Genomic DNA, 13,692 nt, shown 5'->3' with positions numbered 1-13,692 from the left:
TGATATGCCTAATAGAGCTAGTGTAGCACTACAAGTTATTCATTCTGATGTATGTGGTCCTTTTGATACTGAATCATTAGGAGGAAATAGATACTTTGTATCATTTGTTGATGAATTCAATAAAATGATGTGGGTGTATCCCATGAAAACTAAAGATGAAGTGCTGATATGTGACAATCAGTGAAAAAGAGCAATGAAATTGGGAAGCTGCAAGTACAATGTTAGAACATGCCTTACCACTGATTTTTGAAGATAAAGTAAGTCCACCAGCTACTGCAACAAGTGAACCAATAGTAGCACATGATGAAGCTCAAGTTAGAAGAGCAGAAAGAGCAACAAAGTCACGTGTGTGGAGAAAAGCTATGGAATATGAAATCCAATCCAGTGAAAGAAATAATACATGGAAGTTAAAGTCATTACTTGCTAACAAGAAGCCAATAACAGTGAAATGGGTGTATAAAGTGAAGCATTTACCTGATGGCTCAATTGCAAAACACAAGGCAAGAGATGTGGCCAGAGGACAAAAGTCTGACATTGATTTCAAGGAAATATTTTGTAGATTAGGTGTCGCGATAAGTGCTAAAGCAAAGTGTGGATCATTTGTCCACAGTGTGAAAAATTTCAATTGGAAAGCTTGACACCAGTTGCAAGATTGGAAACAGTAATGGCAATAGCAAACTAAGTGAATTGACAGAGTGTTCAACAAGATGTTTGTCAATGGCAAACTTGAGGGGGGAGTATATGTTGAACAACCACACGTTTGTACAGTTAGTTTATAGTTGGTAACTATAATTAGTTAGTTTGTTAGCTATAGTTAGTTAGACTTGAGTCAGTTACTTGTTATCCAAGTAACAAGTATATAAGTCATGGTAAAATAGAATTTTATCAATTCAATGCATTTACTCTTTTCTTCTATCTTCATTCTTTGATTTCACAATCCCAATTACACAAATCATCTCCAACAAAAATCAGGTTTCTAAACATCAAGGATTTCGATAAATCAATTGGTGGTTACAACGCTCACATAGACGATGGTAGGAAAATAGATGGGCGTACTCATATTCAGAATTTATAAGACTTTTACGGTTCAAATATGTGACTTGTATGGAGAAGTAGTAAATTTTTGTAGGGATGTGGAGCAAATATGGAGTGTGATGGTGAACTTAGTATGATTGTTTATGAGGAGTGTTCTACTTAAATTAGTTGTTATTTTTTCTAGGATATATTGGGAGTGTATACATACATACATACCCTCTTGTAATTAAAAAAGGAAAAAAAGAAGAGTAGGGCCAAAACAGGGGGAGTGTTTAGTACAGCTAGCTGGATGGGATGATGAGCGAGAGTGAGAACGCTGGCTGGATCACGTTGATGACGGCTAATGCTTAATCAAAATCTATCTGTCTTCCTATCTGTCCCGTTTAGTTTGGGTCTCTCTCTCTCTCTCTCTCTCTCTCTCTCTCTCTCTCTCTCTTCTGTCATTTCCTCCTACTTCCTATTAATTATTATTAATTTCCTTTTAACCCATTGCCAGCCACTCTTTAGTTATAAAATATACCAACCATCATATTACTCTGTCTTTGAAATGAAAACAGAGAGAGTGAGTCAGATAAGTAGCAAGTAACGTGCACCCAAGTACATTGATTGAGTGAGTGAGTAACTGAGTGATCGTGCTCATCATCATTCTCTCTCGTTCATTCATCAAAACACACACACACACATCCCCTCATTGCTAATTTGAGTTGCATTGCTCATTTGCTCAACAATATTAATCAGTAAGGTAATTAAAGGAATTAGGAACAAACGAATATGAGCAGCAGCAGCAGCAGCAACAATGGAGGATATTATTCATCATCACATTCACAGTTTGGGGACACAACGCTGACCAAAGTGTTCGTTGGAGGACTTGCCTGGGAGACTCCCAAAGACACTCTCAGAGAACACTTTCAAAAGTACGGAGACATCCTTGAAGCTGTCATCATTTCTGATAAGCTTACCGGCAGATCCAAAGGCTACGGATTTGTTACGTTCAAGGAACCTGAGGCGGCTAACAAGGCTTGCCAGGAACCAACTCTCATCATCAATGGTCGCCGAGCCAACTGCAACATCGCATCTCTTGGTGCTCGCCGCCCAAGGACAAAGTCTTCTTCTTCTCCCACTGCTACTACTCCACCTTCTTCTCCTCCAAGCAGCCAGGTGCAGTGGTATTATCCGGTGGCCACACCCACAATGCCTACCCCATTCCATCATCAACACGCTCACACCCTTCCATTCTACATTGGAACAGATCCTCATATGATGAATTACAATTATAACTACGGTTTCCATTACAATCAGGTAGCTAAATTTAATTACACAGTTGCATATATTAATTAATCCCAATTCAATAACAAATTTAGTAGTATTTGATGATTGATTTAATGGAGACTTACGGCTCGTGCAGAAGCTGCTGAGCTATGGAAGCGGTGGGAGCTACGTGTATCCAAGGGTGGGTGCGATGCCAGTCATGTACCACCCTCTCTACAGAACCGAGGCTATGGGTGTCCCTGCACCTCAAATCTACCACCATTATGCCCCTTCCATCACTCCTACTCCTACTACATGTATGTGATTGTGTGCCATATCTCTCTCTTCACAACTTTGTCTAATTAGTGTTAGAAGGAAGTCTCACATTGACTACAGATATGACATAAATAGTTTTGTCTCTATGAGTCGAACTACATGTCATTCACCATAAAACTTTGTTTGTTTACTCATTTAATTTTATATATTGATAGGTCCAGTTGGCACCGGTGAAATGCTTCAAAAGAGTAGTGGTCTGAGAAGAGCTTAGTTGGCACATCAAATAATAACAGAAGAGGAAATGGACGCAGCAGGATTATTATCTCATCTGTTGTGCCTCTGCTTTTGGATTCTTTATTTTTTATTTTTACATGTATTTTCTTTCATTTTTAATCCTTAATTAATTAATTAATAATAATCTTAGGTGTTTCTTTCATGAGATTCTTTCATTTTCTTTCTCTATCTAACATCTCAGCGTGAGCTGTAAACTGTTTCAGTACAAGAAAAGAACAATATGACCATGTCATGTGTATCTTCAATTACTCATTGTCTAGTCATGGTTACTTACTTTTGTTCACTTCAAGTCTTCAGCCTAACTAAATTTAAACTTCTTTTTCTTTTTTTAATTTATTTTTATTCACATTGTCGTAAGAGATTATTTTTTTAATTTATTTTTATTCACATTTCAAATAGTTATTAAATTTAAGGGCTTAAACATGTATTTTTTTTCTCTCTATTTTTCTAAATTTAAGATTTTTCTTTCCGAATTTTTTTCTTGTAATTTTGATCCTCCCATTTTCAAGAATATAAATATTTAATCCCTTTTATTTTGTCGTTCAATTTTGATGAGGTGACACTCATTAGATGATATGGAACCGTGTATAATGCTTATGTGACTATCACATCATATGTAATTTTTATTATTATTGATTGGAAGCCTGTGTAAATATGGATCCAAGCTAGGAAATCAATTAAGTGCGAAAATTGAATACTAGTTTAACCTTCCCTAACTTCCATGGTGATTTTGGGATTTGCAAGAATGAAATTTAGAGATTTTGGATTTAAAATCCTCTAAATCATAAATTCAAAAATATTAAATTATTTTTGGGTAATAAATCAACAATATTTAACTTACTAATAAATAAATAATTTTTTTAATATAGAGGAATACAATTAACGAATCAACCGAGGCAAAGAAGCCCGCCCCCCTAAAGTCATCATACAAAATGATTTGAAGAGAATGACAAGAATAAAATATTTTTTATTATTAGCTCATTTAAGTCGAAAAATAAAACTTGAAAATTTTATAGAGATGATAAGAAAATTTAATCGAAGAAAAATGATAAATGAAGTCCTTGGTAAGAAATGAATTGAATTTGGCAATACTGGTAGCAGAATTAAGTTGAGTGCATGAGAAGAAGGTTAGATTGACGAGAGGGAAATTTAGAAAGGTAGTTAGTTGACTGAAGGTAGTTGAGTGCAAAATCAAATATGTTGGAAGGTGTGGCGCCGCCACTCAACAAACAAACATTTTTATTGCATAGGAAATGGATGGATGGATGGATGTTACAACCACCACACATTCATAATACTACTCCTAACAAAGTAACAAACAGTCAATGGACCTAACTAACTAACTAACTAACATTTTTATTCTTCTTTATCATCCATCAATCCTCTCACCTTCTCATTCATCACTCTCACTCACTCTACTCTACTCCAAACCCCTTCCTTTCCTTGCTTCTCATCTCTTCTCATACTAACTAACTATTTCTTTCTTTGGTAAGATGTATATATATTGTCATCATTACTCAACTAAACTTTTCACTTACCGCAATTACCACTTATTTACAATGCATAATACGTACTAACAACAACCTTTGTAGCTAGCTATGGCGGAGGAACTCGATAAACCTTTGCTTGATCCCGATAATTTCAACCGCGAGGGAATTGATTTGGTAGGTTCACCATCCCTAACTAACTAGCTTGTTATTGCATTTTCAACTTCACTCAGTATTCTTTACATTAACATTTCATTATGTTGGTGATTGATTCAGGAGCGCATACCACTAGAGCAAGTATTTGAACAGTTGAAAACATCACCGAGAGGACTTTCATCCGATGATGCTGAAGCCCGACTTCACATATTTGGCCCAAACAAACTTGAAGAGAGGAAAGTAAGTAAGACCACTTCTCCTTCTCCTTAATATCTTCTTCAATTCTAACCATAACTCCATCCTCAACTGTTAATATATATGCAGGAGAATAAAATATTGAAATTTCTTAGTTTTATGTGGAATCCTCTTTCATGGGTTATGGAAGCAGCGGCACTGATGGCAATTGTCCTTGCCAATGGCGGAGTCAGTACAAAACTTAATCTCCCACATTTATCTAATTTCAATTTCCACTTCTTGAACCTTATTTGGAGAGGTATTTTCAGGGGGAGGGTCCTGATTGGCAAGACTTTGTAGGGATTGTATGCTTGCTGGTAATAAACTCAACAATTAGTTTTATAGAAGAAAATAATGCTGGTACTGCTGCAGCAGCATTGATGGCTCGCTTAGCTCCTAGAACAAAGGTCAGCTTCTTCTTGAGAGTTTTTTTTTGGGGAATATATGAACTTGATTATGGTTCCTCCCTTGCATATATATACCATTAATGAGTGAATCTAATCGTTCAGGTTCTAAGAGATGGCCAGTGGCAAGAAGATGATGCAGCTATTTTAGTACCTGGTGATATAATAAGCATAAAGCTGGGAGATATCATTCCAGCCGATGCTCGTTTGCTCGAAGGAGACCCTCTCAAAATTGACCAGGCAAGTCTTAATTTGTTAAACTGAAATAAAGAAATCTTGTGTTACAAGTTTTTTCCTCATTGCATATAACTGATCAAGAATCGGGATGGAGTTCATATGATGTCCTGGTTTTGTTTCATGCAGTCAGCCCTTACTGGAGAGTCCCTACCTGTCACAAAAAAAACTGGTGATGAGGTCTTTTCAGGCTCCACATGCAAACACGGAGAGATTGAAGCCGTAGTGATAGCAACAGGGGTTCATTCCTTTTTTGGAAAAGCAGCACACTTGGTTGACAGTACCGAAGTTGTTGGACACTTTCAGAAGGTAAATCTCGTAAACTTTCAACATAAAATCATTGATAAGAAAAATAACCAAGCCAAGATGTTTACAAAGGGTATTGCAATATAATTTCCCGGCTTTATTTACTTATGACAGAAACTGGCACAAAGGAGTAAGGAACTATATACTTTGTCCTCAAAGTTGAAAGGAAGATTAAATCATTTATTATATATGGAAACTCACTTGAATATAAAATTAGTTTTGCTAATGTTTTGATTCACCACTCAAATATTTAACTGTCATCTAATTGTTCCCTTCTCTGTAGGTTCTTACCTCAATTGGTAACTTCTGCATTTTCTCTATAGCTATAGGGATGATTCTTGAAATAATTGTAATGTTCCCCGTGGAGCACCGATCATACAGGGATGGAATCAACAACCTTCTTGTTCTCCTGATTGGAGGAATTCCCATTGCTATGCCAACAGTATTATCTGTAACGCTTGCCATTGGATCCCATCGCCTTTCTCAGCAGGTGTGCAAATTTTTAGTTAATTTAAGTTTGGCAAATTCTGTATTGCTCTTAATAGTTATTTATCACATAGGGTATAGGGGCACATACAGCATTACAGCAGATGTTTGCACAGCTGACTTTGCTTTTTCTTTATTTTTATTGATTTCATTCTTAAGGGAGCTATTACAAAAAGAATGACAGCAATTGAAGAAATGGCAGGCATGGATGTCCTATGCAGTGACAAAACGGGTACTCTTACGCTAAATCGCCTGAGTGTTGATCAAAATCTTATAGAGGTAGATACTTGAAAACTACATATGAAAATACACTATCTATATTGTTAATGAAAACATTTATGGCCTGTCTGATTTATGTTTTCAATTTTTGTGTTCAGTTTTAAATACAAAATTATCATTATTTTAATTTTGTTGACTGTTTCTGAAGTTTAAACAATGAAAACATTTGTTTTTACATTTTTATGTATAAAGATTTTGAAACAAGAAAAAAAAATACAAATAAGCTATCCTTTTGATGATTTATTTTATGAATTCAAACATACCCTTATAGTTCCATGTGGTTTATGAGGACCTAGTGTCTAAATCATCAGCTAGGAAGATAGGACTCAATAAATTTGTGGTGAGTACCACTCCTCAGCGGTCCCCATGAGTCGTTTAAAAGCATGCAATTAGCAACTTGATCGTCATTAAAATAACTACTTAAATTCCATGTTAAATCATGTTTGGAGAGTTTATGCTGCTGATTTTTTGAAGCAGTTTAAGCTTTATATTCTAACATATTCTAACACTATTTCTTTTATTTTTTAATAAAAATAAAAATGATACATAGGAGCATCACTATAGAAATAGAGATGCACCGTTTGTCATCAACCAACTTTCCTACTAGCCTAAGTTATTAGGTGGAGGCGTGTGAAAGGTTTAATACATTTATATCCATAAGAGTGTTAAACTGATGATCTGTTTTTTTAGTGTTCTAGATGATTTATTCTTCAGAGTACTTCTGAGAAGTGTTTTACTTGCGAAACAGGTCTTTAACAACAATATGGACAAAGATATGATTGTTCTACTAGCAGCTAGGGCAGCTAGATTGGAAAATCAGGATGCCATTGATGCTGCCATTGTTAATATGCTAGCTGATCCAAAGGAGGTAGAGTGTAAAGAAACATGTGCTACAATGGTTTTCCCAACACTCCTTTACAATATGGAAGCAATGGCATATTAATGAAAGAAAAGTAATTTTCCCTTTTACTATGCAGGCTCGTGCAAACATCACTGAAGTTCATTTTCTACCATTCAATCCCGTAGACAAACGTACAGCATTAACATACATTGATTCTGATGGCAACTTTTACAGGGCCAGCAAAGGAGCTCCAGAACAGGTATCAAATCTAAAGCACCGTTTTCTCAGAGGAGCCCTTTTCAAATGAAAAAAAATCTTTTGAATTAACAAATTTGAAATGTTAATCTTATTTCACCGTCATTTTCTTTTTCTTTAATTTCTTTCATATAATAACTTTTTTTATCTTGGTGTAGTATGGCTGAAATGTTTTTTTTTCCTGAATATCAGATTCTAAATATGTGCCAAGAGAAAGACATAATTGCCGGAAAAGTGCATGCAATCATAGACAACTTTGCTGCAAGGGGATTGCGATCTCTTGCGGTTGCTTTTCAGGTATAGCAGACTGTTATCCTGCTGTCTTTTCCTTTCCTGCTAAAAAGATAGAAGTTTCCAAACTAGAAGACGCAGTCATAACTTACATAAAAATTAGAATGTTTGATAGAAAACCATTCATTTGCTTTCACCCCTCATGAGATGGTGGCAAATTCTCTAAGTCAACGTTAATTTTTAGCGCAAGTAGATAAAACATTGATTATTAATATGTCTTACCTAGATAGGTTATAACTCTTTCAGGAAGTTCCTGAAAAATCCAAGGATAGCCTTGGAAGTCCGTGGACTTTTTGTGGTTTATTGCCTTTGTTTGATCCACCGAGACACGATAGTGCTGAGACCATCCGAAGAGCACTTAACCTTGGAGTTTGTGTTAAGATGATTACAGGTAATAATGAAAATCCAATGATAGGACATAAGACTGAAGTTTAGTCACTTGTTACTTTTTATGCATAAAATAAAATGTTTTATTTCTAGAATTTGTTGAATAGTTTTTCCTTTGTTTCATTTCCTAGTGAATATGCAAGTCGTGATTGATAGCATGACGACTTAATTTTACAATTTTCTCTCTGTTGGAACCTTGTCTACAACACACAAAATAATGCATATTTTCCAATGAAGTGGTTAAACAATACTATGTCTGCTAATTTTGTTTACATATGCTCATTTGAAATGTTGAAGTCTTGATGAGCCAGTTTACATGGCAATGCAGGGGATCAGTTGGCTATTGCAAAGGAGACAGGCAGAAGACTAGGCATGGGGACAAATATGTACCCTTCTTCATCTTTGTTGGGTCGCAACAAAGATGCGAATGAAGCTCTCCCAGTAGACGAACTCATTGAAAAGGCAGATGGATTTGCTGGTGTATTTCCTGGTATTTTATTTTGATATTGTGTTTTTTCATTCAGATCATATATTTCACTCTTTTCTTTCCTATCATTTCCATTATGTCAGAATAATAAATAACTACAAACATAAAGTAAACAAATAAAGAGACTTATACCTCACCATCCCAGCAAACAATAAAGAGAATGATACACCATTCATGAACTAGATGGTCAAAATTATGTCCTCTCAGCAAAAAATCTTGTGCAATTGATCTTTGTTCCATCTTTCAGATTCCAATAACCTATAATTCCAGATAATATGGATAATTTAACGGTTTATCCATAGTCAGAATGATTTCATATTTTCCATCCAAATAAGAAGTGATCATCTGCCTAAATTCTTCTAATTCACCGAATCTGTTTAATGATTAGTTTATCGATGCATACTTTCAGAACACAAATATGAAATAGTCAAGATTTTACAAGAAAAGCAACATGTTGTTGGAATGACTGGAGATGGAGTAAATGATGCCCCAGCATTGAAGAAAGCGGATATTGGAATAGCTGTGTCAGATGCTACAGATGCTGCAAGAAATGCTGCTGATATAGTCTTGACCGAGCCTGGGTTAAGTGTTATTATTAGCGCTGTGTTAACTAGCCGAGCTATATTTCAAAGGATGAAAAATTATACAGTTGAGTATGCAAACTCTTCTTTTCCTCTATATTATCATATAAGAAATCTATCTTGCTAGGAACACTCACTCTTTAATTTGTTGAAATTAATATGGGTCTCTCACGTTGGAAATATGTCGCACATAAAGTGGTGAGACTCACACGAGTTTCCCCCAATTAAAGAGTGAGTGTTCCTAGCACTCCTCTATATTAAATAGCCTGAACATCAAAGCATGACTCGCAGAAAATAGCATCATAAAGGTAAATATATTGTTCAGGCCACCAGTCATTATAAATGCTCAGTAATAGCTCAATTACCAGTCTTTCATGATTTTATTATTATTTATTTGAAATACATTTGACAGTTGTCATGACTGCAGATATATGCAGTCTCCATCACCATAAGGATAGTGGTGAGATAAGTTCCTATTTCCTATTTCAATGTTATTTTCCATGCTTTGTTTCACATAATCTTAAACTTGAACTGAATATAAGTCCCTGTGTACTTACATATAACTTGTCAAACTATGCCCTCTTGCAGCTTGGTTTTGTGCTCCTAGCATTAATCTGGGAGTATGATTTTCCACCCTTCATGGTCCTGATCATTGCAATCCTAAATGATGGTAATACATCACAGATAATTTTTTCAATTCCTGGGAGTACAGACATAAACCCTGAAAATTGTCTTCTATTTTCCTTTTCTTCTGTAAATACATACCTAAATGGTCGATGAAAACTATATACTCAACGGTTTTGTGACTTTATGACAATATAAAAGTGAAGATTATACGCATTTCAAAGTTATGCAGAATTTCTCCTATTTTCCCGTTGGTTTTTAGAACATCTCCACTGTATATTGTATGTTCATAAAAGAGTAAATTTTGCCAAAGATATATGAATCTAGCAACCCAATGGATATAAAATCTCAAGCTTTATAACCCAAGAGGACTGACCTGCCCAGTGGAGTAAATTTTGCTAAGATATAAAATTCTAACATCGGAAAGGGAACTTTGGTGCAACTGTTGTAGTTGTTGCCATATGACTTGAAGGTCACAAGTCAAGTTGTGAAATTGTTTATTTCACAAATGGAATGTAAGTTAGACTGACTACAATTGATCAGAAATAACCAGGATGTTTGATGTAAAATACTAGTTTAACTATAGTCGGTAGACACAAAATCTTAGATATCGCAACCAAAGGCATTGATCTGGTGGTTAAGTCAGCGAGTTCCCTATAACTCGAGTCTTGACTACTGCAAATCAGTTGATGTGGAAACTAACATGAGGATGCCATAACCAAAAATAGAAAATTCTAGGTATTTGTTAGAAACTGGTACCGAAATACAATTTAATTGTAGAAACTAACTTTTATTGATGGTAGAATATTTTACAACAGAAACAGAATCACACACGCTGGAGAATGCATAAATTCACACATAAACCAAGGAAAAAAGAAAAAATATTGTCTATTGTTACAAGGAAGTTCTTGTCCAAGAAATTCGAGAGTCTTTATCTACCATCCAAAAACTCGAGAGCTTGGTCTCTCCCTCCCATAACAACTCAATAACTATCCCATAGTCACTTTCTCCTTTCCTTTCTCTATGACCTCGAACACCACCTTCATTGTTTGCTTGTCTTCCTTCACCAGAATTGTCATTCTGATTAGGACGAATTGTAGTTTGTGTCACACCGTCTCCATCAGTTCCTTCAAATGGCCTTCTAGTTTCCAACCGCTCCATCCTCTCTTGTTCAAGGCTTTTTTTTCCACATTTTCCCTCATGGATAACAGCCCCTCAGTCCCATGTTCCAGATTCCAGAATCGCCATATGCGACTCAACGCCTCACATTGAAAACATCTAATCCCGAAGATCTTACTGCTCTAGTACCAGTGTTAGAACTGGCACGAAATAGAATATAATTTAATAAAGGAAGCTGACTTTTATTGATAATAGGGCAGGATTACAACATGAAATAGAATTACACATAATAAAAGAATTGCCAAAGTGGATACATCAGACTGGTTACAATGGTTCTCTACCAAGAATTAGAGAGTTTGGTCTCTCCCTTCCAATAACCACTCAATTACATCCTAATAACCCATTTTCCCTTGGTATTCCTTATTTACTCTTAAATATAATTACACATACCTGATACAATTAAGAATAAATAAAACATAAATCCATAAAGAACTGCTATAGTTATTTTTGCACTCTCTTCTTATATTGTTCTGTAATAAGAGGTCTAATAATATTACAAGTGACTTTCCTTATTTTAAAATTTAGTTATCTCTACTTTACTATAGGAAATAAATATTTCGCAGTAGTTTTTAACAGAAACAGTTTTGTTTTGATCCCTACATTTAAGTAACAAAGGAATATCAGAACTGTTTACAGACTAGAAGATATAACAAATCATGGACATAAAAACGATTAGGCAACAAATTATTGATACACTGATATGTAATCGTTTTTAATTAGGTACTATCATGACCATAGCTAAAGACAGAGTAAAGCCGTCCCCAACACCTGACAGTTGGAAACTGCCTGAGATATTTGCAACAGGAGTAGTGATTGGCACTTACCTTGCTTTGGTTACTGTCCTGTTCTACTGGGCAGTAGTTGAGACCACTTTCTTTGAGGTACAATACTATATGTTTCTCTATTTATTTTCAACCCTCAAATGAAAATTTGATTTCATTTGACCAACTTCTTTAAGCTAAATAATGTGTTGTTGCAGACCTACTTCCATGTAACCTCTCTATCCAGTGAGAGTGAGAAAGTTTCGTCGGCTGTATATCTCCAAGTTAGCATCATTAGCCAGGCTCTAATTTTTGTTACTCGTAGCCGTGGTTGGTCATTTCTAGAGAGACCTGGAACTTTATTGATTTGTGCCTTTGTAATAGCTCAACTGGTACGGTTATAAATATATGTAGCTAGCTCCTACAAAGTGCTTTAATATGTCCATTAAGTGAATCCAATTAGGAAATTCAGAATATTTGTCGTCATTGAATAATGGATTGGTTTATATGGATCAGGTGGCCACCTTAATTGCAGTCTATGCAAATATCAGTTTTGCTGAAATTCAAGGGATTGGATGGGAATGGGCTGGTGTTATATGGTTATTTAGTTTAATATTCTATGTACCCTTGGACATCATTAAGTTCACAGTGCGCTATGCCTTGAGCGGAGAAGCTTGGAATCTCCTATTTGACAGAAAGGTCAATAAATAATTCTTCCATTTTGACCTTATAATTTTTTCCCAATAAGATAAGCCCCTGCAAGTTGTGTAATGTTTATTGATTTGTGTATTTCTACAGACTGCTTTTACATCTAAGAAAGACTATGGGACGAAAGATAGGGCAGCAAAGTGGGTTCTTTCACAGGGAAGTCTGCAAGGACTAAATCAGATGTCCTCGGGCTTGGAGGTCAGTGGAAGGCGGTCTTCTCTAATAGCTGAGCAGGCCAGACGACGTGCTGAAATAGCCAGGTACATTTAGTTTTGGGCTAGTTCTATCATTCATAAATGAGATAGTGTTGTATCATACACAAGTTTGTTTTTACCATTGGATTAATAAGTCCCACCATTTGATCAAGTGAGATATGACGAAACTTATTGATTCAGTGGTAAAAAACAAACTTGTTCATAGTACAACACTACCTTAATTGTGCACCGTAGACTTAATTTTGGCTCATTAGTTATCATCTTCTTAACCGTCTCTTCAATGATCTCTAATATTTAGCCAACACTATTACTTGGCAAGTCCTTCTCCATAAACAAAGTTGTTATTGGTTAAAAATTGGAGGTACTGGTACCCCAAGCATTTTTCTAATTTAAATTCTAAAATCCATTGCAGGCTGGGGGAGTTGCACACACTCAGAGGACATGTAGAGTCTGTTTTGAGACTGAAAAATTTAGACCTGAAGGCGATCCAATCAGCTCACACGGTCTGATGCCACCATGGACCTATTTAAGTGAATTTAAGATTGAAGTAATTGGTCAATGTGTTCAATTTTATATGATGCCAAAAGATGGAGATTCCACTATAGTGTAGTACTAGACGTTATTCCTTCTCGCGCCTTTTCTCATTCTTTGGACACCAATATTTTCATTTTGGTATGAGGGTTACTGATGGAAATTCAGAATGATAAACTCTTCTTGTTGAGAGCATTGTGTTATGGAATGATAAAGCACCTCTGTTAATGAGAGCATGCAGTAGTTTTTCTTGGGGAAATATATATGTAATAGTTATGAGGACTGTTGAACTGTCACTCTGTATTTACAATTTGACACTTCAATAGAAAAACACGTCACAAGTTCAAAACCTGATACTTGAATAAAATACCTTTGTTACCGGTTCTATTTTAA

The 13,692-nt window shown here is 35.5% G+C and overlaps 2 protein-coding genes across 4 annotated transcripts; both read left to right on the top strand.

Moving 5' to 3' along the window:
• Nucleotides 1–1,528: 1,528 nt before the first annotated feature.
• Nucleotides 1,529–3,142, top strand: LOC123889516 (probable RNA-binding protein ARP1). Its single transcript, XM_045938878.1, has 3 exons — nt 1,529–2,334; nt 2,441–2,600; nt 2,775–3,142. Exons 1-3 carry the CDS (start codon nt 1,807–1,809, stop codon nt 2,828–2,830), a joined length of 744 nt encoding a protein of 247 aa, XP_045794834.1. The 5' UTR covers nt 1,529–1,806; the 3' UTR covers nt 2,831–3,142.
• Nucleotides 3,143–3,881: 739 nt separating this feature from the next.
• On the top strand, nt 3,882–13,678 carry LOC123889514 (ATPase 10, plasma membrane-type). 3 transcript variants are annotated; one of them, XM_045938874.1, is made up of 22 exons: nt 3,882–4,341; nt 4,446–4,517; nt 4,617–4,736; nt 4,821–4,919; nt 5,000–5,137; nt 5,240–5,374; nt 5,498–5,677; nt 5,958–6,164; nt 6,320–6,439; nt 7,188–7,307; nt 7,417–7,539; nt 7,728–7,832; nt 8,073–8,217; nt 8,542–8,703; nt 9,110–9,348; nt 9,709–9,741; nt 9,870–9,951; nt 11,805–11,965; nt 12,064–12,237; nt 12,362–12,544; nt 12,644–12,813; nt 13,181–13,678. In XM_045938874.1, exons 2-22 carry the CDS (start codon nt 4,452–4,454, stop codon nt 13,275–13,277), a joined length of 2,859 nt encoding a protein of 952 aa, XP_045794830.1. In that variant the 5' UTR covers nt 3,882–4,341; nt 4,446–4,451; the 3' UTR covers nt 13,278–13,678. The 3 variants fall into 3 exon arrangements, with proteins under 3 accessions (XP_045794830.1, XP_045794831.1, XP_045794832.1); XM_045938875.1 differs by having other exon boundaries at nt 4,126–4,341; nt 4,450–4,517; XM_045938876.1 differs by lacking the exons at nt 3,882–4,341; nt 4,446–4,517 and having other exon boundaries at nt 4,622–4,740; nt 13,181–13,650.
• The last annotated feature ends 14 nt before the right edge of the window (nt 13,679–13,692 follow it).

The sequence above is a fragment of the Trifolium pratense genome, linkage group LG6 (assembly GCF_020283565.1).
Source record: "Trifolium pratense cultivar HEN17-A07 linkage group LG6, ARS_RC_1.1, whole genome shotgun sequence".
Taxonomy (NCBI): domain Eukaryota; kingdom Viridiplantae; phylum Streptophyta; class Magnoliopsida; order Fabales; family Fabaceae; genus Trifolium; species Trifolium pratense.
Note: the sequence above shows the minus strand (reverse complement) of the source record. Positions and strands in the feature narration are given on the sequence as shown.